The sequence below is a fragment of the Sardina pilchardus genome, chromosome 24, assembly GCF_963854185.1.
Source record: "Sardina pilchardus chromosome 24, fSarPil1.1, whole genome shotgun sequence".
In the NCBI taxonomy this organism is placed as follows: Eukaryota; Metazoa; Chordata; class Actinopteri; order Clupeiformes; family Clupeidae; genus Sardina; species Sardina pilchardus.
Window position 1 is genome coordinate 702,248 of NC_085017.1, and position 21,337 is coordinate 723,584.

General features: G+C 44.4%; 2 protein-coding genes across 4 annotated transcripts in view; both read left to right on the plus strand.

Annotated features, from left to right (window-relative positions):
• Positions 1-5,166: 5,166 nt before the first annotated feature.
• On the plus strand, positions 5,167-15,314 carry srsf4 (serine and arginine rich splicing factor 4). Its single transcript, XM_062528869.1, has 6 exons — positions 5,167-5,388; positions 6,401-6,609; positions 8,548-8,657; positions 9,615-9,832; positions 12,152-12,229; positions 14,215-15,314. Exons 1-6 carry the CDS (start codon positions 5,282-5,284, stop codon positions 14,828-14,830), a joined length of 1,338 nt encoding a protein of 445 aa, XP_062384853.1. The 5' UTR covers positions 5,167-5,281; the 3' UTR covers positions 14,831-15,314.
• A 684-nt stretch (positions 15,315-15,998) lies between these two features.
• tmem200b (transmembrane protein 200B) overlaps positions 15,999-21,337 on the plus strand; it is a 6,609-nt gene continuing 1,270 nt past the window's right edge. Inside the window, exons 1-2 of one of the 3 annotated variants that reach the window (XM_062529856.1) lie at positions 15,999-16,307; positions 19,131-21,337. The exon at positions 19,131-21,337 is cut by the window's right edge and continues 1,270 nt beyond it. In XM_062529856.1, the coding sequence (XP_062385840.1) occupies positions 19,167-20,555 (1,389 nt within the window). In that variant the 5' untranslated portion in view covers positions 15,999-16,307; positions 19,131-19,166 and the 3' untranslated portion in view covers positions 20,556-21,337. Of the gene's footprint in view, positions 16,308-16,331; positions 16,473-18,361; positions 18,578-19,130 lie in introns of those variants that run through there. The other 2 variants (XM_062529858.1, XM_062529857.1) reach the window with 2 other exon arrangements.

A 21,337-nucleotide genomic window follows, 5' to 3' on the forward strand; every position in this document is an offset into this window, starting at 1 on the left:
TTTGGCGACTGCTGGTACTGAAGTTGATTTCTTGGAGCATAGTCTTATTGTCCTGGTATGTAAAAAATACAGTTTGTCTCGGTGTTGTATGTTTTTGCTTTTATTTGTCCTTCTTTTTCTTTTCTTTCCTTTATAAAGCACTTTTGGTCTTGTATGTGCTATACAAATGAAACATACTTTCTTGCTCACTAATATGCACACTCGGTTTCCCAGTAGAGTAATGATGACTTTTGAATCAGTGCACATTACTGACTTGGCGTCAGTGAAATAAATGCTGGCAGGACTTTCACTCATGAGTGGTCCAGCTGAAGCAGCTGATAAGTGCAGTGGTTCTGTCAGCTCGCTGTGCTACAGGCTTTGCAATAAGATCAGAGTTCGTAGCACTACAATGAGTTTCTAGGTTACATAAATGCTATATCTGTAAAACTGCCAGAAGGCACAATTGGAGTAGGCCTAGCATTGGTTCGGATCAATTAGTTATATCGACAGCCTATTGAGTGCTGGCTAATGCTACAGCACATTCCGATCTCGGACAGTTCCTGACAATCTGGGTTAACAGGTTACCTCGGACGTGTTGGCGTCACTCCAGACAGAAAGTTAATCTAACACTAGCTACATCAGGAAGGCAACACTGTTACCCAGAGGCTCAATAAAAGCCTCTGCTATTACAATGTTGCAAACTGCTACAGTAACAAAAGATGCGTTAATTGTCAGTTTGACTTCTCAGACCATTTCTATCTACGTGGCGAAGTACGATTCACACGTTTAACAAACCACAACCTATAGAATCTATATAAAGTGGTGGACGTCCCTGTAACCAGAAAGCCTAGCCTTACTAAGTTACACTACCCAACATAGCCAACAACTGATTTGCAACTGGTACTAATAAAAAAAAAAGCCATGGTTCCATAAAAAAATATATTTTGGCCTGAACTGCTGCGGACTGTGTTCGTAAGGGTCTGAAACCGGGTGAATCTCCGAGACTGCGCTATCGACTACGGTTAATTACAAAGCCTATGAATTCTGATCTGTTCAACAGTTAGCTGGGGCAGAGGCAGTGCTAGCAGACACTGTGTTACACTGCTGCTACAGTGAGAGAAAACCTATGTCGTTCGGTTATGGCGAAAAAAACACACACAGGAAATGCCTCTGTCGCGCTCACTTTCAACTGTGTTCCTTTGCTAGTGAAATTTGAGATTACTCCTTTGTCTAACGTTAACTGGCTTGAATGGAGCCATCTGAATGCTCCGTGTTCACGCTGACCAGCGCAAAAGTTTTCCCCGTGAACAAAAGAGAGCGATAACTCACCCATGATGTTCCCTGCCGCCTCAGTAACCGATCTTTCACAGATCGACATTCCCTTTCATGAATTCACGGCCACTCTTCAAGTCCCGACAGTCGTACGTATTTTTTTCCGCGTACTCTCAAACGCATCCAAATAGGGCGGCGCGCGAGCTGAACGTACTCTGGTTTTGGTGAATCGCCACAAGTGCAGTCTCGCGAGAATTCGCCAAGCCACACCAAAGAGATTTTTGGCATTCTTTGCAGCGAGGACAAGAATGGAATATGCATATCTTGAGTGGCCGTGCAAATTCATAGACATATAACCTGAAACTAGTCTCTCAAACTAAATCTTTTGCAAAATAGAAATGAACAGATAAAGACAACTTTTACAGATAGGCCTACCTCAATAGGCTATATAGGCTACAATGAATCCCTCAACAGTTATTCAAGTGAATCCAGAGAGCCAGTGCCCATGGTAAACCCCTCTACATATTTATCAAAAATGTGCATCCGGAAAATACATTTTTGCATTAGTCTACAAATGACTATTCGATGTCGGTTGCCGTCATAGCCTACATTGATTCGTGTCAACACAATGTCACACCACGGTCTAAAAAAATAGACGGTGCAGATTCGTTTATCTTAGCCTTCCATTCTTTAAGGTCTTACTCTACATCTAAGCACCACTCTTACAATGACCAACTAAATGTGTTTTCACTTGTTCAAAACAACTTGTCTAACTCCGCCATCTGTCTGTGATATTGAGAAGTTCATGGTAAGCAACAATTTGGCAACAAGGAAGCGAAGCGATTATGTTTGACAGAGATAATTGAATCCAATTAGGCCTAGCCGAAAACGGTACAAGCTCTCAAGCTAACTAATATAACAGCTATGTAGCGGCGAATGTTACCGTTGTCTTCAGGGTCAGTTTCCAGATAGAATGTCCAGTCCACTGTCGGCTGCTTCTCTGGCGGTACGGAAGAGAAGGAGGACAGGCGATAAACTCTGCCTAATGGAATAGCCATGCCACATCCAGGATCCATGGTCAAGCAGCCTATTATTTGTCAAAACTTGCTGACCTTCGGGTTAAGTGGAAACTATAGTCTCTGAAGGCAAGCTTTCCATTTCATGAGAGATGTCACCAATAGGCCTACAAGGTTCAAGATTACATTCTAAAATAAGTAGGCTAACCTAGATTTGGTAAGGGATATTTTAACCGTTGTAGGCTATCCCCTGTCTTGGGGGCTTTGGTAGGGTAGGGCCTACCGCAATAAATTTGCAAGCCTGAACCTGAAGCAACCTTTATCATGAGGTGTACCGAAGACGCCAGTTCAGTAACATTCTACTGTTACTAGGAAACAATTAATTATTGAGTCATGCAGTGTAGTTTCTTGGAATTCTAGTTGAATCAATGATTCTAGAGCGGAGCTCTACACAGGTGTGACAAAGGTATGAACCCATTATAAGAAACTGAGAAGGGGGGAAAAACAGTAGGCCTGTTCACTCTGTGGGACCCAAGGCTGCTAAGGCTAAGCTGGTTGCACCAATTCACCACTAATGCATACCCTTCAGCACTGAATCAGACTTTCTTTTTACTTTTTACTCTGGGCAGCCATCTAATTTGTGTCTAACCTCAAGGCAATATTTTGCATGTTGTAGGATCACTGTTCAACTTCAAGTTCACGTTTATTGTCATGTACTCATTATTATTTTTTTAATATAAGTAATGAAATTCATTGTGCTCAAGTGTCCAGAAATAAATTAAAAAGAAAAATAAATAAATATATACCTATAATAAAAAAGAGGGGTTGGGGAGCACCAAGGGACACCCAGGAGCAACAGGGGCCAGGAAAATCCTTGGGCCAACCCAACTGGGGTTGTGCTAGTAGAGGGAGCATGTAAGTGTGTGTGTGTGTGTGTGTGTGTGTGTGTGTGTGTGTGTGTGTGTGTGTGAGGGCAAGGGAATCCTAAGGGCAGGCATGTGTGTCTGGTAGTGGTAGTGGGTAAAAAAGAGGGGGGGGGGGGTTATAGTGGTGTACTGTAGGGGTTGGAGGGTTAAGGGGCAGTGTATATGTGTAGGGGAAGTGTGCATTTGTGTGTGTGTGTGGGGGGGGGCAGTGTGTTGTATGTATGTGGCATAAAGGTGCTGGTAAGGGGCAGTGTGTGTGTGTTGGGGGGGCACAGTGTGCTGTGTGTGTGGGGTAGTGGCATACTGATGATTCAAAGGAGGGGGCAGTGTGTTGTATGTATGGCTTAAAGGGAAACTATGCAGGATTGGCGATTTCATCACCGGTTTCGCTTTAGTGTTTCGTTTTCGCTCGTTTTATGCTTGCATATTTCTCTGCAGAGCTTCCCTACAGCTTTAGCGTGTATATTTTACAAAACTCCTCAATCGGTCAGTCTGCCGTGCCTTTTCATGAGACTTCACATGGCACTTCCTGGAGTAGACCATGTAAGTGCCATACACTTACCAGTGTTGGGGTAAGAATTGGACAACATTTAATTAATCATGGCATGATTTTGTGATCAGAGAGCACATTGTTCAAAAGGGTTGTTCTAATGTTTCTTAATCAGTCATGGATGTTTAGTGTGTAAAAACCTTTAACCAATGCAAGTGAGTCATTCCCTTTGAAATCCAGTAGCCTAGTGCAAACAGTGCATCGTCAGCAGTGCAGTAATTTTGTGTCGACGATTCCTGGGACTCTGGAAGACCGGGCTGCACGAGATTGGTGGGCATGTAGCCCCCCAAGGATGAATGGATCATTTTGATCCGTTGCCAGAGCATTGTGGACTGCAGGCAAAGGCAAGAACTAGCCAAATGGGCTGTGTGAGTGTGCTGTGTGTTCAACTGAAACAAAACTAGACAGAGCTATCACACTGGGGCTAGGAGGGGGCGTCATGAGTAACAGTTGCCATTATAAAAGTGGATGTGAAATGCACAGGCTTACACACTTTGGGGCAAGAGAGGCATGAAGCTTCACTCTGACCAGGGAGACTTGATCAATGTCTCTGTACTTGTCTGATGTTGGCATTCAGGAGCAGGACGCAAGGGACTTTTTCTATTCTGAAGGCTTTCACAATGGGTTTTGTTTATATCATAGCTTGAATGAAATTACATTTTATGTTATGCTGGAAATCGATATTTTAAAACTACTGGCAGCATTTTTTGGTTTAATGAATGATGAAAAGAGATATCCAAAATTATCCTAGTTAGTAATATTGTTGTATCTAATGTCAACAAAATTAAAAACTAGTTCAAATTAGCAGCATGGCCTCACCTACCTATATCATGTTGTGAAAGAGTTGGGCGGGGCTATCAAATGTGTGCATATATACATAGATAATGACTCATTTCCATAGTAATGAGTAAATACAACATTTCAGAAAACTTATTTCTACATATTGTGAAAAACTGAGACTTTTACTTCAGTCTTATCCGATAGATTCATATTTAGAAGACTCAAACTTTAGAGGACCTCAAAATGCCTGCAGGGTTACAGAATGTTATTCTTGGCCCAGACTAAATGCATACAAGAATTCTGGCCTTTTCAGATCTATTAATTATAGTGACAGTGCGCCATCTCGTGTCCATTAAAATGCAATGACATTCTCTGGCAATGCCTAGCTCCCTCCAAAATCACAGATTGCGTGACGCCTGCGCGTTTACGCTGACCAGAGTTGCACACCTAAAAGAAATACCAAAAATATCTACATTTTTTTCTCGGTTGATTGGAGGGGTTTGAGAACCACTACAGCGTGTCCAAAATGAATGTCCCTTACCCCAGAAGGACAATAACTTAACATACGTGATTAAATATTGGGGTTGGCATTGGTGCAGTCGCCTATCTGGTCTGCAAAGGGGATTTGTGACCCCTCCTCGTGCGCTCCTGGTTCCAGGAAGTCGGTCGTCATGAAGTATCTTACTCCGCCCATCTACCATTTTTGAGTGTGTTTTGAACAAGCGTGAAACACAACGCACACAGACAGAGCCGCGGAAATGTCTAGGATCTACATAGGCAGGCTGAGCTATCGCGCAAGAGAGAAAGACGTGGAGAAGTTTTTCAAAGGTTATGGAAAAATACTGGAGGTCGATTTGAAAAATGGGTAAGTTCATATAAGGAAGAATAGCTTTCTGGCAATCGGTTAACGTTACGTATGCTAGCAGCCAACGTTAACGTCATTTGTGGCTGTGATTACAGGCCCAACGATTTGAGCCAAACAGAATGCGAATAATACATTTCAGGAGGAAATGTTCCGTTGACCGCAAAACTGTTCTTACATAAACTTACTAACGCATCATCTAAGCTAATTGAATGTAACCTACTCTAACACATCTTGGCCTTTGTCCTGATCAATGAACACCGACTGTAGCTAGCTAATATTAGCTAACTACTCACTTAGCTGCTCTAGCTAGTTTAAGTTAACGTTATCTAGGCCATCGAAGCACGCAATTGTAGCTATTTATCATGAATCTACCCGTTTCCTATCGTTGAGTTTAGTGCATCGGTAACTATTTGCTGTATTTGTATATTATTATTTTTCGAAATTCTCCTACATGTCAATGTAGCCTGAATTCTGCTGATTTGTGTAATTGCCGCGTGTAGTTAGCATGCTAGCTAGTTGTCTAGCATGTAGCCGCCGGTTGCCTGCCATCTGCAACCACCAGAAAGCGCCACTGATCACACACATACGTGTACGACGGCCATTGCTCTTGCAAGTTATCCATGGTTTAATCGAATGCTTCATTTATTCTCTCAATAATACAATCTTGCAATGACAAGTTTTATTAACGTATTTGCACATAGAGTACATTATCATACACACTAATCATAGCCTGTGCGGAATTACCAAATCAAACTCACATGTTTGTTAACTTAAAGCATTTTAAAAGTTGTTGAAGCCTCTTTTATTTTGTATTTGTATGCAGAAATGTCTCACGAACTTCTATAATGACTTAGATAGTCCGAAAACACTTACATTATGTAAGTTCGTTAATTACTCATAGCTCCGCCAGAGGATCTTTGGCTCCGCTGTCCATTTGACTTTGTAGAGTTCTCTAGAATGATTAGAAGCATACATGTCAGTGTCAACGGATTTTCTCTTCATATCTACGAAGGTATGGGTTTGTTGAGTTTGACGACCCGAGAGATGCAGACGATGCTGTCTACGACCTCAACGGGAAGGACCTATGTGGCGAGAGGGTCATCGTAGAGCACACCAAAGGACCTCGTCGTGATGGGAGTTATGGTTCTGGTGGTGGTGGTGGTGGTGGAGGCGGCGGCGGCGGAGGAGGAGGCGGCGGCGGTGGTGGTGGCTCTGGAAGAAGTAAGTGCCCCACAAGATCGTCCTAAACTTTGGGATTAGTAATTGGGCTCTAATTTATGGGTACTAGTATGCTCCATCAGCACTCGCATGCCCTTCTCGTTTGTCATTGGTGGCGACATGTGCGATTATTTCTCCAACAGAGATATAAACAGAATATTATGCAAGTCAGAATTCTGGAAGAATTAATTGAGCTGTGTCAACATTGACACTCTAAATATTATGCAAATAGATTCTATCCACTCCATATTCCATTGAGACATATATCTGACTATGATCATGAAGATGGATTGTTTTTCTCTCTCCAAAATAAAGAGGACCATTAGTGGTAGCCTAGTTGGCATCACAATGGACTTAAATTCTCATATTGTCAGAACAATATCCAAGACCTCAGTTTATTTTCAGGTCATTGTCCTGCAATAGAGGAAACATTATGGAAGCACATTTACAATTATTCATTTCCCTTTCATGGGCTGTGAACGTTTAGTATTTTACGTAGCCCATCAGTAAGTTAAAACATGGGAGAGAGGCAGAGATTTCTTACAAGTACAATTGTTAAGATGCCTGGTCAGATGTCACACTCAACTGCTCCTCCTGGTTTTGATGACCGAACATGGCGGTTGGTACACAATGTCCTAGCTGGTCTCACTTTGGACTTGTAATGTAGATGTTGACCAGACATAGACTACTTGTCTGAGATGGATAGCTACGCACACTGGAGTCACCAATAGCAAACTGAGAAGCCTCATTGTGAATTGAGGGTTGTAAAAAGCTTTTGCAAGGCTCTTAATTAATTCACAGGACAATGAGGAGAATGGAGTTGATTAAAAGCAGAACATATTTGAATGCAGTTTAAACATTTTGATTGACCAAACGTGTTGCAGTAATTCCTGCCTATGTTATATAAATATATTATATAATCTTAATCTAACCATATTCAGGCATTCTTCTTTTTTTAAAAATTTGTTTCTTGTTTCTATATCAATACATATCTATATCTTAATTTGATATCTTTCTCTATATTTATATATATTTATATTATAAACTATGACTTGTGCAAATAATAAAGCTAGAAATTTAACAAAGAACCTCAATGTTTTAATTGAAAGAGTCTGACTGCAAGCCCCCCTATTGCTGGCCATGGTGTCCCCCCTTTCCAAGAGTGTGGCTCTTTGACCAAAGTGGGCCCCTGGGCAGACCAAATATGGGAGCCATTGTGAAGACTGCTTTGCCCCGTTAGGCCGGGTGGTGAGGATGCCATGGGTTTAGACAGATGTGGGTTGAGCTCTTTTAGGTGCCTGAAATATATATATTTGTACATATATATTCATATGTATTTATTTGTATTGTTTTTTGGATTTTTGTTTGTGGTACTTTTTTTCCCTTCTCTTTTTAGTTTCTTTAGTTTCTTTTTTTTTTATTATTATTATTTGTTAAGTGAGATTTGATTAGATTTGATAGAAGAGAACTGTAAGTACTTAAGTATTTGGTTTTACTTAAGTAAGCAGTTTGTGGCTTGAAGTAATTGACCTTTTGTTTTGAGTCAGCATATTACAGTAGAGCATATAGGATGGTAAATGCAAAATAATGTAGATAACTGTGCAGTTTTCTTCTAAAACAACATGAATATTTGTTTTTTATCGTAAAACCTGCCTCCTTCCTAATTGCTTCAAGGTTTGTTCTTTTTATTTTGTAAATTCCTTTTGAATGAAATCCTTCAGAATCCATTTTCCTTTGATTTCTCAGTTTTCCTTTCAGATATTTGATTGTGTGTATGTATGTATGTATGTATGTATGTGTGTGTGTGTGTGTGTGTGTGTCTGTGTGAGTGAGTGTATATGTATGTGTGTGTGTGTGTGTGTGTGTGTGTCATATCAAGTGACTCTTGATATGATCTGCTGGTCTCCAACCCTAATGCCTGTTGTCCTTGTCACCTTGAAGGCAACTGGTATGGCAGGGGAGGGCGGGACCGGTATGGACCTCCCGTCCGCACCGACTACCGACTGATTGTGGAGAACCTCTCCAGTCGCTGCAGCTGGCAGGACCTGAAGGTAGTGTGTGTGTGTGTGTGTGTGTGTGTGTGTGGAGGGGGCACAGAGGGAGTTTGGGTGGGAGCATGCGGTAGCGTGACGTATGAAGCATTCGTTTGAAAGTGTTGTAAATCAATATTACAAGATTTTTTAAATCCAACACAATTACACAAAGTTTGAAATTGCTTGACTCATTTAACTAATCATTCAATTATTGCTATTGAATAGCTAATGCTAATCAATAATAATACATTTGATTTATAAGCGCCTTTCAAGTCACCCAATGACACTACAATTAAAGGTTACGGATGTTCATCAGTACATATAGACAGGCATTGCAAGCACAGAGGACATTGTGCAATTAAACTGACTATATACAGATAGAGGCGCAGACTCGGGTAACACTGTGCACCAGAGGCTTTGTAAGAAACAAAAGCTAAAATTGTCTATAGCTTAACAACAACCGAGGCAAAATGATTGCCCAGCTCTGGCACACATTGCGGAGTTGGGCAAGTGTATTTTGAATCAAATTGTTGGCATTCAGTTTTGTACATGTTTAGAATAGAATAGATAGAATTGGGTACAGTAATTACTCACGTCCACTATATAAAATACCCTTGACCTACTGGTCAGATATACCTTTGCAGCTTTTTTAAAGGTTGGTTTCACTCTGCTCTGCTCTCAAAACATGTATGACAAACAATTAAAAGCTCTATGTAGAGCTGCTAGAGGACTAACTATGCTTGTTAACTCCAGTGTTCCTGTGGGCGAAGTAATTCTTTCCCTTGCACATGACATTCATGTGGATTAACAGTGCAGGATTACTCGGTAGCTATACAAGAACTATTCTAGTTGTCCTATGCACTACAAGCAATAGGACATAATGGCTTTAAGCTCCTGTGTTTTTGATGTAGTATTGTATATTTAAAACCCTGAGTTACTGAGTGTAGTCGCTTACCCGTGTGTTGCTCGGTGCAGGATTACATGCGGCAGGCAGGTGAGGTGACGTATGCCGACACCAACCGGGGCCGGCGGAACGAGGGCGTGATCGAGTTCCGCCTGTACGCCGACATGAAGCGGGCTCTAGAGAAGCTGGACGGCACCATGGTGAACGGCCGCAAGATCCGCCTCATCGAGGACCGGCCTGGAGCTCGCCGCAGTCGCCGCTCCTACTCCCGCAGTCAGAGCCGATCCAGGTGAGGATGGGCCATTTATTGTTTATTGGTATTTCCCCCAAATTGTTCGAGTTATTACACACTGTTAACCGGTTGTGTGTGAGCGTGATTCAAGATTTGGCTGGGTAAGGATAGTGAGAGTACTGAATTGGAACAGTTTGGTAGTTTGTCTCCTATGAAAGGAGAGCAATCTGTTCCTTTTAAAGAGATCAGTTGACCCTGATTTCTTCTCCCTGTTGTTGAAGTTACTGGAATCTTTTTTTTTTTTTGCTGAATATAAACATTAACTTCCTTAAGGCCATCCTTAAAAATACTTTTGTTTGCAGTAACAGCCCCCCCCCAAAAAAATTGGGTCGGTAGGTAGGCAAATATTTTTTTTTTCAAGATTCAAGGTAAAAAAAAAAAGTACATTTTTGGTCACGGCGATTTTGTTGGTATGAATTTAAAATAATTTGCATGTTATATATATATATATATATATATATATACATATATCTATATATATGTACATACACACACACACATTACACAAACTATATTGCCAAAAGTATTGGGTCACCGGCCTTGACCCCCATATGAACTTCAGTCACATCCTATTCTTAATCCATAGGGTTTAATATGACGTTGGTCCAGTCTTTGCAGCTATAACAGCTTCAACTCTTCTAGGAAGGCTTTCCACAAGGTATATGCATGACTGTGTACCTGTGCACCAAGCAAGGTCCATACAGACATGGATGACAGAGTTTGGTGTGGAAGAACTTGACTGGCCTGCACCTGACCTCAACCCAATAGAACACCGTTGGGATGAATTAAAGGGGACTGAGAGCCAGATTCCTTGTCCAACATTTCACGAATGCGTTTCTGAAAGAATGGTCAAAAATGCTCATAAACACTCCTAAGCCTTGGAAAGCCTTCCCAGAAAAGTCGAAGCTCTTATAGCTGCAAAAGGTGGACCAATGTCATATTAAGCCCTATGGATTAAGAATAGGATGTGACTGAAGTTCATATGGGGGTCAAGGCAGGTGACCCAATACTTTTGGCAATATGGTAATATTTCTGAACGTGACAAAAATCAGCATACTTTATAGAGGGTGCATTAACCGTATGTTATCTGCACACCTATGACTAGATCCAATTTGTTGTAACAACACAAAAACACTCTTGCTTAAATTCTTGCTTTATAATGATCTTTACCTTTTGAATTATTCTTTGACTATATTGCCCTTCTCTGCTTTTATTTGTTACTTGCTTTGTGTCTAAAGCACATTGACCTGTGTATAAAATGTGCTATTCAAATAAACTTGACTTGACTAAAATGTAGGCTATAGCTTTAAATATGCTGTAGCCTACTGTCAGAGAAGTAAACAAAAAATATATCATATGAAAATCCATTATGAAAAAAAGAATATGTTCATTTCAATGATTTTACTGGTAGCCTAACTAGATTATACGGTTTAGGCTACTTGCATCCACCGCTACGCCGTGTCAATGCAACCTACAAATCAGAGACATTACGTTGGTGTCTTTTCTCCACCAGTAGCTAGTTCTTAACCACTTGAAGAATAGCTGTCCTTGCTAGCCTGTAGTAGAACGATCCCTTAACGGGTCACTTAAATGTTTCAATCCAAAAGAAACCACTTAATGCTGGCACGTCCTCAATTTTTTGAGTTTCTTCCACCAAAACCTTAAGGTCTCATTTAAGCTAAGTCTGTTGACACGGTCACCGTTACACGAATGGGGAGAAGGGATGTGTCCGGGAAAATATCTGGACATAACTTCGTGCCAAGTCATCTAAATGTTCAAGTGTTTAATGCGTTTTCAGGTGGATAATAGTGCCCGAACTAGTATAAGTTTCGACGTTGACCGCGAACATTTTCTTGGCTACAGTCAAGCGCGAACCACTGCAGTGAATGAGACTGGAAGCATAGCCTGTAGCGCATGACAAACATAGACATATGACGCCACAGGTTTTTATTTGGAAGAAAGAACGCAGCGTACGTTTGTATGTAGGCAATTTGTATTCACAATACTTAAGAAAATCTAATATTATTGTATTGCATTTGTATTGGGTGTTTGAAGAATAATAGGCCTAATTAAAAAAAAATCGGTCGGTCTTAACGCAATTTGCAACCGGCAAGTCGGTCGGACTAGAGGGGGGAAAAAATAAATGTTTGGGTCGGCCCTATATTGACAGGGTCGGTCGGGTTACGGCAAACAAGAATATTTTTAAGGATGGCCTAACTGCAGAGAACTGCTGAAAACAGGTTTTAGGGCATGGGGAAATGTCAAAGGCTTTAATTTACCGTTTGTGTGTGTGTGTGTGTGTGTGTGTGTGTGTAGGTCTCGCTCCAGAAGCAGGAGGTCACGGAAGAGCCGTAGCCACAGTGACAGTAGCAGCCGCAGTCGTTCCCGCTCCCGGTAAGCACTTTCTGATCAACGTGCAAGAGTGTCTCTTTTTGGGGTTTCTTTTATTACATGAATGTGTTCATGAGTATATCATAATATGATGTCCCATCATTGCTTCATGAAATCAGACTTCATCCTTCATCATTCGTTTGTCCAGGTGGTAAGCATATGATGTGTAGAGTTTGAGAGCAAGAGTGTAGCCCCCCCCATAATTATTATTATTGCATTAACATCTGTCTAAAAATATCATGCAAAAAAAAATCTTGGGAATTCATCTGTATTAAGTATTAACATGTATAGCTTTTTCGGTAGCAGAGGCTGCAAATGCACTAGATAGAAAGAATTAATGAATGAATATATTGTGTATTATTATGCGGCATCCAAACAACAACTCAAAAACAAACACAGACTGGCTCGCCTCAGCTGGGTCAGTCGGCTGGCTGGCTGGCTGGCTGCAGCTGACCGTCCCTGTAGAGCGGCCGTTGATCCTCATGCAGGGCCACGGGCACGTGCTGCCCAGGCTGTCTGAGTGATTAGCCATTCCCCTCCTGCAGCCTGTGTTCCACTGGCCATGCCCAGCATGCCAATCAACCCTGCCAGTCTCCACTGAGAACTCGGGCAGCATGCTTATTAACAAGACCAGCTGTAGCCTGCCACACCGGTCCACAGAGTGCAGAACTGGGCTGAATATGTTGGGAGCAGTTGACTAAATCTAAAGCCTTTAGCATGGTCCCGCGTCTGCGTCAGGCGCACGCGGCACTGGGCGTTTGACGTGCGTCATTTTAGACGCGTATACGAGGCATACTCCAATGTCTGTTGTCCTAAATGCGCGCCAGCCGATCAAGGTTAGCGCCTGCGCACTACAAATTAACTGTGATACTATGCTGTTGGAAGAGCAACGCCTGAAGAAGAGAAGAAGGTGGGATGTGCGCCCACTCAACGAAGGAAGACCCAGGGAAGGAGTGTTCCACACTTATATACAAAAGATGCGGCTGTTAGATGAGGAGAAGCACGATGAGTACTTTCGCAAGTCTGCTGAAAAGTTTGATGAGTTGGTTCGTCGCATCTCGCCATTTATCATAGTGACCAAACAAGTGTTCTTCTGTCTCTGTTTGCTGCGTTTTAAGCGTTGTTTCTGTATGTGCTCCACCTACTGGAGGGGCATGTTTACAGCAGTTCCGTTTCACACATGCGCAGTCTACGTGTGAAGTGACGCGCGGTCTTAAATTTTGGTAGACTCAAAAACGCGACGCATGCCGTAAAAATTAGGCAATTCTCGTCACACACTCACCAGTGCCGCGTGACGCGTGACCATGCTAAAGCCTTAACAGCAGCCCACTGCAATGTACAGAACTGGGCTAAATGTATTGGGTATGGTCAAAACATCTACTACAGGTCCCCCCTACCTCTTAGATGCTCTTTATATCCATGCATCACATTCATTGAAGTTAGTTTAATCATAATGGTCTTGATTGGGAACTTTTTAGGCTATCAATCTGTTGAGCCTAATTTCATCGTTCTCACAAGCAGATTTCACTATACCTTTGTTATGGAAAACCAAGCTCCGAAAAGAGTAAGGTGTTAGGAGTTGGAGTCCTAAGTCCTAGTCCTTGAGTAATGCATAGCACATTTATGAGCACTCTCTCAGATTTGTATTGATTGCAGGCTTGCTACTGTATCAGCCTGAATGCTAAACAGCCCTGTATGTAAGATAAAACTAGTTTTCATCGGAGTCATTTTAATGGCAATCAGAAAATGTATGTATTTAAGGAAATTTCCAAAGAAATAACCCCTCTGATATGCAACGTGAAGACCCCAGCAGGTGTACCACTTCTGAGCTGAAGAGAACCTTTTTTGAAGATCTTTGTCTTCATATTTGTTTTAACCACATAATGTAAAGCGGCCGTTATGCATTTCAGGACTTTTTTTACTTTTGTACTGTTTTTTTACTGATGTTTCATGGATTTCATGGTTCTTTCTTTCTTCTGTTCCACCAGACAAGCCTCTCGCTCCCGCAGTCGCTCGGTGAGCAAGAAGGGGAAGGCCAAGGGCCGCCACGAGGAGGAGGAGCGGAGCAACGGCGCCCACAAGGGCCGCTCAGGCCGGGACGAGGCGCGCAGCCGCAGCAAGAGCCGCAGCCGCAGCAGGAGCCGGGGCAGCCGAGGCAGCCGCAGCCGCAGCCCCAAGAGCAAGCACAGCAAGAAGGAGGGCAAGAAGGGCCGCAAGGACAAGTCCCGCTCCCGCTCGCGCTCCCGCTCCCGTTCCCGCTCCCGCTCCAGACAGCGCTCGGCCTCCCGGTCACGATCCCGCTCCGCCGACAAGGAGCGCTCCAGGAAATCCGTCTCGAAGGGCCGCGACGCACCCAAGAGCGACGACGAAGAGGCGGCGAGGCCGGCGGCGGCTGCAGCGGCGGCGAGAGCTTCCCGCTCAAGGTCCCGTTCTCGCTCCCGTTCTCGCTCCAGATCGCGCTCCCGCTCGCCCATGGCTGCCAATGCTCGGGCCAAGTCCAAGTCCAAGTCCCCGTCTCCCTCCCCGGCAAAGGCCAGATCTCGCTCCGAGTCCCGCTCAAAATCCCGCTCCCGCTCGAGGTCTCGATCACGATCCCAATCCTGAACCTGACCTCCGACCCCTATGTGACCCTTTTCCCTTTACCCAGACCCCAGAGTCACCTTTTACTTTTTATTTTTTGGTATATAGTCGTAGGAAGATGGGCTCGGGCACAGCCTGTGTCAACACACACACTGACATGCACGCGCACACACTCAGTCACAGTACATGCTCATCCAAGTTTTATTTCCCCCTTTTGTATCATTAAAAAGATGTCTTCTCCCCAGTAGTATTGTCTCTCAATCAAAGTGTTTGTAAAATATTAAGTCAATTTGGTATGAAATGGCAGGGATATTTTTTTTAAAAGGGGATATGCCCGGAAATGGTTGTCTTGGAGTCTTAATCTCTGTGCTGCATATTTGACGCATACAGTGTTAAGGATCTTATTTGGGAGTGGTGTTTTATTATGTTGCATTCCGCCTCGATGGAATAAAAATCTTTTACCAATTACTTTAAGACAATTATTAAAAAATGCCTGATGTGTTACAAACATTGTGTTTATTTGGGTATTTTTTTTATAAAGATTAATTTGTACTATGTAACTGAAAGTTTGACAAGTGTAGTGAAGAATATAGGCCACAAGGCGTCGCTAAATTCATACTATTCAGGCCAGAATGATGCCGTCAGACAGGTAGGGGTGCTCCAATGGTGAGGGATGCTTTAGTAAAGTTACATTGACACGGAGTTTTCATAAATGTCAACATTTTCATTATATAACTATAGGTTGGCCCAGGGTGAGTTTTCCCATTTAAAGTATTGTCTTTAATTTAGTTGGATGAGCTAATTGAGAGGTGTGTCAAAACATGTTTTTAGAAATGTCACCTTCAAAGTGTCATTGAGGATAAAATGCTTCTAACTGATATGGCTTGTTTTGAATTCTCAATTTCTCGAGGATGAGCGAGTTCATCTTTTTCCCTTTGTGAATAATTTGAATAACTCAAAGATGATTATTCAAATGTATGTATTCCCTGCTTGGATTCGTGCATTTAGCCTGCTCTAGAAACAAGTAGCCTAAATTTGCGTACCCTAAAAGGCTAACCAAAAAATAAAATTACCATAATTTGCGGAATTAATGAAAATTAATGTCAAGAATGAGGGAGGCGCTAGCATTCTCTCATTACATGGCAAGGAGAGGAGGTCCTAGCTCCCTACATTAGGCTGGGCGGGAGCGTATCTGAAGTCCTGTGACTCCTGACAATGCATCGATGTCAGTTTTTTCAAGTAGCCTACGAGGGGCTTTGTCTTGAAACACCACTGCTGAATGCTGACAATTACTTTAGATCAATGAAGGACTGAAGCATGCTAGTGGCTTTTTCTGGATCATGGTTCAAGCTCGGTTTTGGATACACTGCCAAACTAGAGGTCCAACTGCCAACACGGCCGTAAGAGCGGATATCATGCGCGGTCTCATTAGAGGAGAGGTCCTCATTACCAGCGCGCGGAGACCATGAAGACCGGAGCAAAACCCAGCACCGTTACGAAGGCAAGTAGCCTAACTTTAAAGACTAAATAAGGGACTATTTATTGACACTGAAAACAGACTATTGATGAGGAATACTACATAGTTGCATGTGAAGGACCGACAGAAGGAGAAAACTTGGCCAAATCATTAACATCCTTGACACTGACGAATGACCTGTTCTGAAAGGTGATGTTTACAAGGACGTTAATTGGATTGTTAAAACTTTAAGTTTGTGGCTATGTCTAATTATTATAGGCTAAGCTTTGCTGCACCCAAAGCAAGATGACTTTGACCGCAATAATAGGCACCGACTGTTCAACATTTGTAAGGCAAATAATATTCACCACAATAATTCATCACTGGTGTGGGCGAGAATGAAGGCTAATATATTAAAAATGTCAAGTTTGCATTGGAAATAACTGAGGAAACCCCCCGGATCTTTCTTTCCAAATAGCAACAATTGTGATTGCATCCCAGTAAGCTAGCAATACACTAGTAGTTTAGCTCCAATATTCCGTTAATATTTCGTAATCAACACATGTGAACAGGTTATAGGATTCATTTCATTTTGAAAGGACGAGTTATTTGACATGCGTAAATGCTGGCATGTTAAAGGTTGGAGCCATCCCGCACAGACAAGTGAAGATTATTAGCCTAGTTATCTAAGCCTATCTGGTTATCAGCGATGGCATATCGGGTGAGACGTGGGAATGCGGTGGTTATCGTGCACCGAGCTGTCTGGCTTTGTCGTGAAGAGCTTGCCAGAACTCGGAGAGAATATACGCCATGCGACGCCAAGCTTTACGCGGGGCACCTCCTGCAACTGCTCTGTTTGCACGACTTGAGAATAAACTTATAACGGAAAACAAAACAAAACAAAAAAACCTTGTCGTGTGAGCAGAATGGAATGTATGCAGTATGCCTATGTACAATTAGTATGGGGATGGCTGTTTGCAGTTTAGAGATTGTTGCTTGACACAGGCCTACCATTTTTTTGTTTTCTCTGTTTTCTTAAGGATTGACTCTGTTGTTTGGAGAATGATATCTCTTGCTATTCAGTGTAAATATAAGGACTCATTTTAATTGGATTTGGAAAACAACCCTCAACCCTCTCCTTTTTTCAGGAACAGATAGCCTACAATTTGATGGTAAAATCCAGAGTTCCTGTTTCTTATTGGCTTGTTTGTTTTCACCTCATCCCTGTATTTATCTATTGCCTGTAAGATGATAAATATGTAACATGCCAGAATTGAGGGAAAAAAGCATGTGTCATAATTAGCCTAAACATAGTCTAGTGTGTGACTAAACTGTGTTTACTTTCCTCCTTGATGTGTGATATAACCAAACAAGTTCCCATTGCATTTTGACAGTTGTTGAGGAACCCATCCTAAGTGTTGCATGTGTAACTGTGTCCCAGAATAGCTGACAGTAAGTTCTCCACAAGTGGGATTCGTAGTCATCATGTTTGCTGTCTATTTCCCCAAACACAAAATGAGCATTTGTCTTATGACAAATGAGCATCTGTCTTATTCTTGTGCTGCTTCTTTACCCACAAGAAGCAAACCTCCATCATTGCTTTAGGCTACATTATTTTGTGGTGTACATTTATTCATAAGTTTAATGAAGGCTTCATATATTTATGTGAGAAAAACTGCTGGACAGGACTAGTCATTTGAAATAGTATTTAATTGTTAATAAGCTGGCAATGACACATAAAATATACTTGTTAAGAGTAGCAGTTGGAATGTTTGAGGCTCTGTGGAATGTTCACAGTTCTGTTGTGGCAAACCGACCAAGAGCATCTGACTGGGAATAGACCATCAGAATCAGAATTGCTTAAATTAGCTCAAGCTGGAGAAACTGGCCTTCTTCCACATGTCTATGAATATTTACCAAATTGTGAAAGAGATGGAGCTCTCCGTCTCGTGCCAAGATCTCCTAAGTCCAAGGCCCAGCGGTGATGTTTGTCTCGCTGTTTGTCTCTTGGCTACAATCAAAGTCCCCGGGCTCCAGCCTGAGTCAGTGAAAAAGAACTGAGAACAGCTAATAGCTGGTGAAGGAGCGTGAGGAGCAGGGGGGCGGTGGGGTAAAGAGGTTTTTACAGGTTGTTTGTGTTCTTTGATGTGCTCCCTCCTAAGCAGGGCTGCATTTTTAAAAAAAAGAGTGTTTGCACAAATGTTTTCACAACATTAACTGAAGAGTTTATAGCCTGTTTTCCCCCCACGTCTTCTCTTGAATCGACCTCGACTGTTTACCGCCACACGGTTGCTCCGCAGGCAGCTGCCTTTGCCGTGAGTAAGCGTGTCCTGGGGTTCGTCTCATCGTCCCCTCAAACGTCAGAGCCCGCCGTTAACATGACAGCTATGAGGCAGTGGCAGAGTTGCAGCAGAGGGATGATTTGTCAAATGATCTATGAAGAGACAGATGTGATTTTATTGAGTATTAATAGAAGCTATTATGACAAGCAGTCTGAGAACGCTTTGGCCCGGTCCAAAAATAACCGCAAGGGACCATTAGCATCTATGCTTTGATTAAATAAACTCCATCTGAAGGGATTTCTACAAAGGCTAGGTTGTTTTGGGTGCTGTTTATATTCCAAACAAAGTTTATGGATAATGGTTTTGTTTGTTAGAGGATAAGGGGTTCTGATAGGTGCAGTTCCTGATAAAAAAAAAAGTCCATTACCCTTTTCGTGGAATTTACTGAAATTCTCTGCACGTCAGAAATTCTAATTTAATTGGCGGTTATGAAATATCGACAGCCTTTCAGAAAAATCAGGGGCTGTGCCTTAAAAAATGAAAAGTCAAGAAGAGTCCTTTGATCCATCTCTTGGTCTCCCTGCAGCATCCTGCTCCGGTTTGACCACAACCCCCCCGTGCCATGAAGACCCAGACGCCGACGCCAGCGCAGACGCCCGTCCCCGCGGCCCAGACGCCCGTCACGCCCGTCACGCCCTCGCGCCAGCGGCTGCCTCGCTTCCGCCTCCGCTCGCGCAAGAAGAAGGAGGGCGTGATCCAGGGCAAGCTGCGCATCAAGTCCCTGCCGGGCGCCTTCCTGGTCCTGGGCGCGGTGGTGGTGGTGGTGGGCACCGCGCTGGCCGTGGCCGGGTACTGGCCCTACCGGACGCAGCGCTCAGGGAGCGGAGCACTGCCCGGAGGAGAGGGGTCGGCCCAGGGACTGCCCAGCGGCTGGGGGATGGGCACCAAGGGTCTGCTGTCCACGGCGGGGCTGATCCACAGCGAGCGCATGAAGCTGCTGGGCCCCGTCATCATGGGCGTGGGGCTGTTCATCCTGATCTGCGCCAACACCGTGCTGTACGAGAACCGCGACCGCGAGACGCAGATGCTCCTGGCCCAGATGCGCAGCGTCATCTGCTCCGTGTCGGCCGCCGTGCCCTCGGCCGACCTCGCCGAGCTGGCCGTCAGCTCGCTGAGCGCGCGCCACTACCAGTGGGTCAGCAGCCTGCCCGCCGCCCACCTCAACATCCTCTGCCTGCAGGAGCTGACCAGCTCCGAGCCCCTCTTGCACGTCAAGACCGGCATGGAGAGCGACGGCGACTCCTCCAACGCCAACGGCGGCACCCACCCTCAACACCACCACCGGCGGCCGTCGGAGAGCAGCGCCAAGCGCCAGAGGTCCACGCTGAAGACGGAGGTGCTGCACCATCAGGAGTCGGCCTCCACCCCCTCCATCCCCACGCTGTCCTCCAACTCCTGCAACTCCAGCAAGGCGGACGTGGACGAGGTGCGTGCGGACGCTCACCCGTGCCAGGCTTCGTCGGGCGAATTCCAGCGTCATCGCGCGGACACGCCGCCTCACAAGCTCAGCAACTGCCTGACGGCCTCGTCCATGTCCACGCTGGGCGGGGAGGACTGGGAGGTGACCGCTGCGTGCGTGCCCCCGAGGCGCTCACAGAGCCTGAGCTGCAGGACTAACCCCCGCCGGACGCGCCACGAGGTCACCGTCCGGATGGACGCCACCGCTGACCACGACGACGACGACGGCGACGGCTCGCCCAGACGCGTCCTGAGGGAGACGGGCTCGGAGGTCCGCGTGAACATGGCGGCGGGGACGGAGGACGACGAGGCCTTCCAGCTCGCCTCCATCGAGGAGCAGCGGCACCGGAGCTGGCCCCGACTGGACCTTGGTGCTGCCCGCCGCTACCTGAAGCTGGAGAACAAGGAGGACTCTGTGGACAAGCTGCTGGACCAGCTGGAGCTCCAGTGCTCGCAGTGGGACAAGAGCTTCGGCTCCGGACCCTTCCAGTGAGCTCAGCCGTCCGGCCGCGAATGACCTCTCTTGGGGCCGTCAGCTTTGGATCGCCATGGCAGTGTGAAGGGATATGTCCTTCTCCCATGGAAGCAGCGGATATGGGTAGCAGCTTTTTGAGTCCAGATCTCTGTTGTCGTCTTCCAAAAACAAAAGAATGGCTTAAAAGGACTTGCTCTCATCCCCTCAAATGAATCACGGCGTCATCACGGACTAAGTTATTATTCCGAGGTGCACAGTTCCGTGGAGAGACCATTCCAGAAGGCTTCTAACATTTTCCAAAAGGCAGGGCTGCGATTTTCAGTGGCACGGATATGTAAACAGGGCTTTGGGCTGGTGGCTTGGTTGGATTAATCTGAGGGAATGCAGAGCCCAAGACGTGGAAGATGAGAGGAGCGATTTGCCCGTTTGTGTACAACAGAGCGGATTTTTTCGTTCGCCGCCGTGCGGGGGTGGACAAGAGACGGAGACGGCGGCGATCGTTGCCAAAGTGTGACTGAGTTCTTGGTCGGCATACGCGCACGACGTCACACGCATGTTGCAGGATAGCACATGGCGAATGGATTAACGATTGGACGACTTGTCACTGTGCAATCGATACAAACAATAAACCCAAGTAAGCCCAAAGGTGCTGATAGATTTTTTTCTTTTTTAATTATTATTTCAGTGTTGTTGTTTTTGATAACACAAAGTTCATAAGAGGAGACGCGTCTGGATGATTAAAGCAAAACACATCAGAAGATTATGCAGAGCTCCATATCAACACTAAATCCACAAAGCAG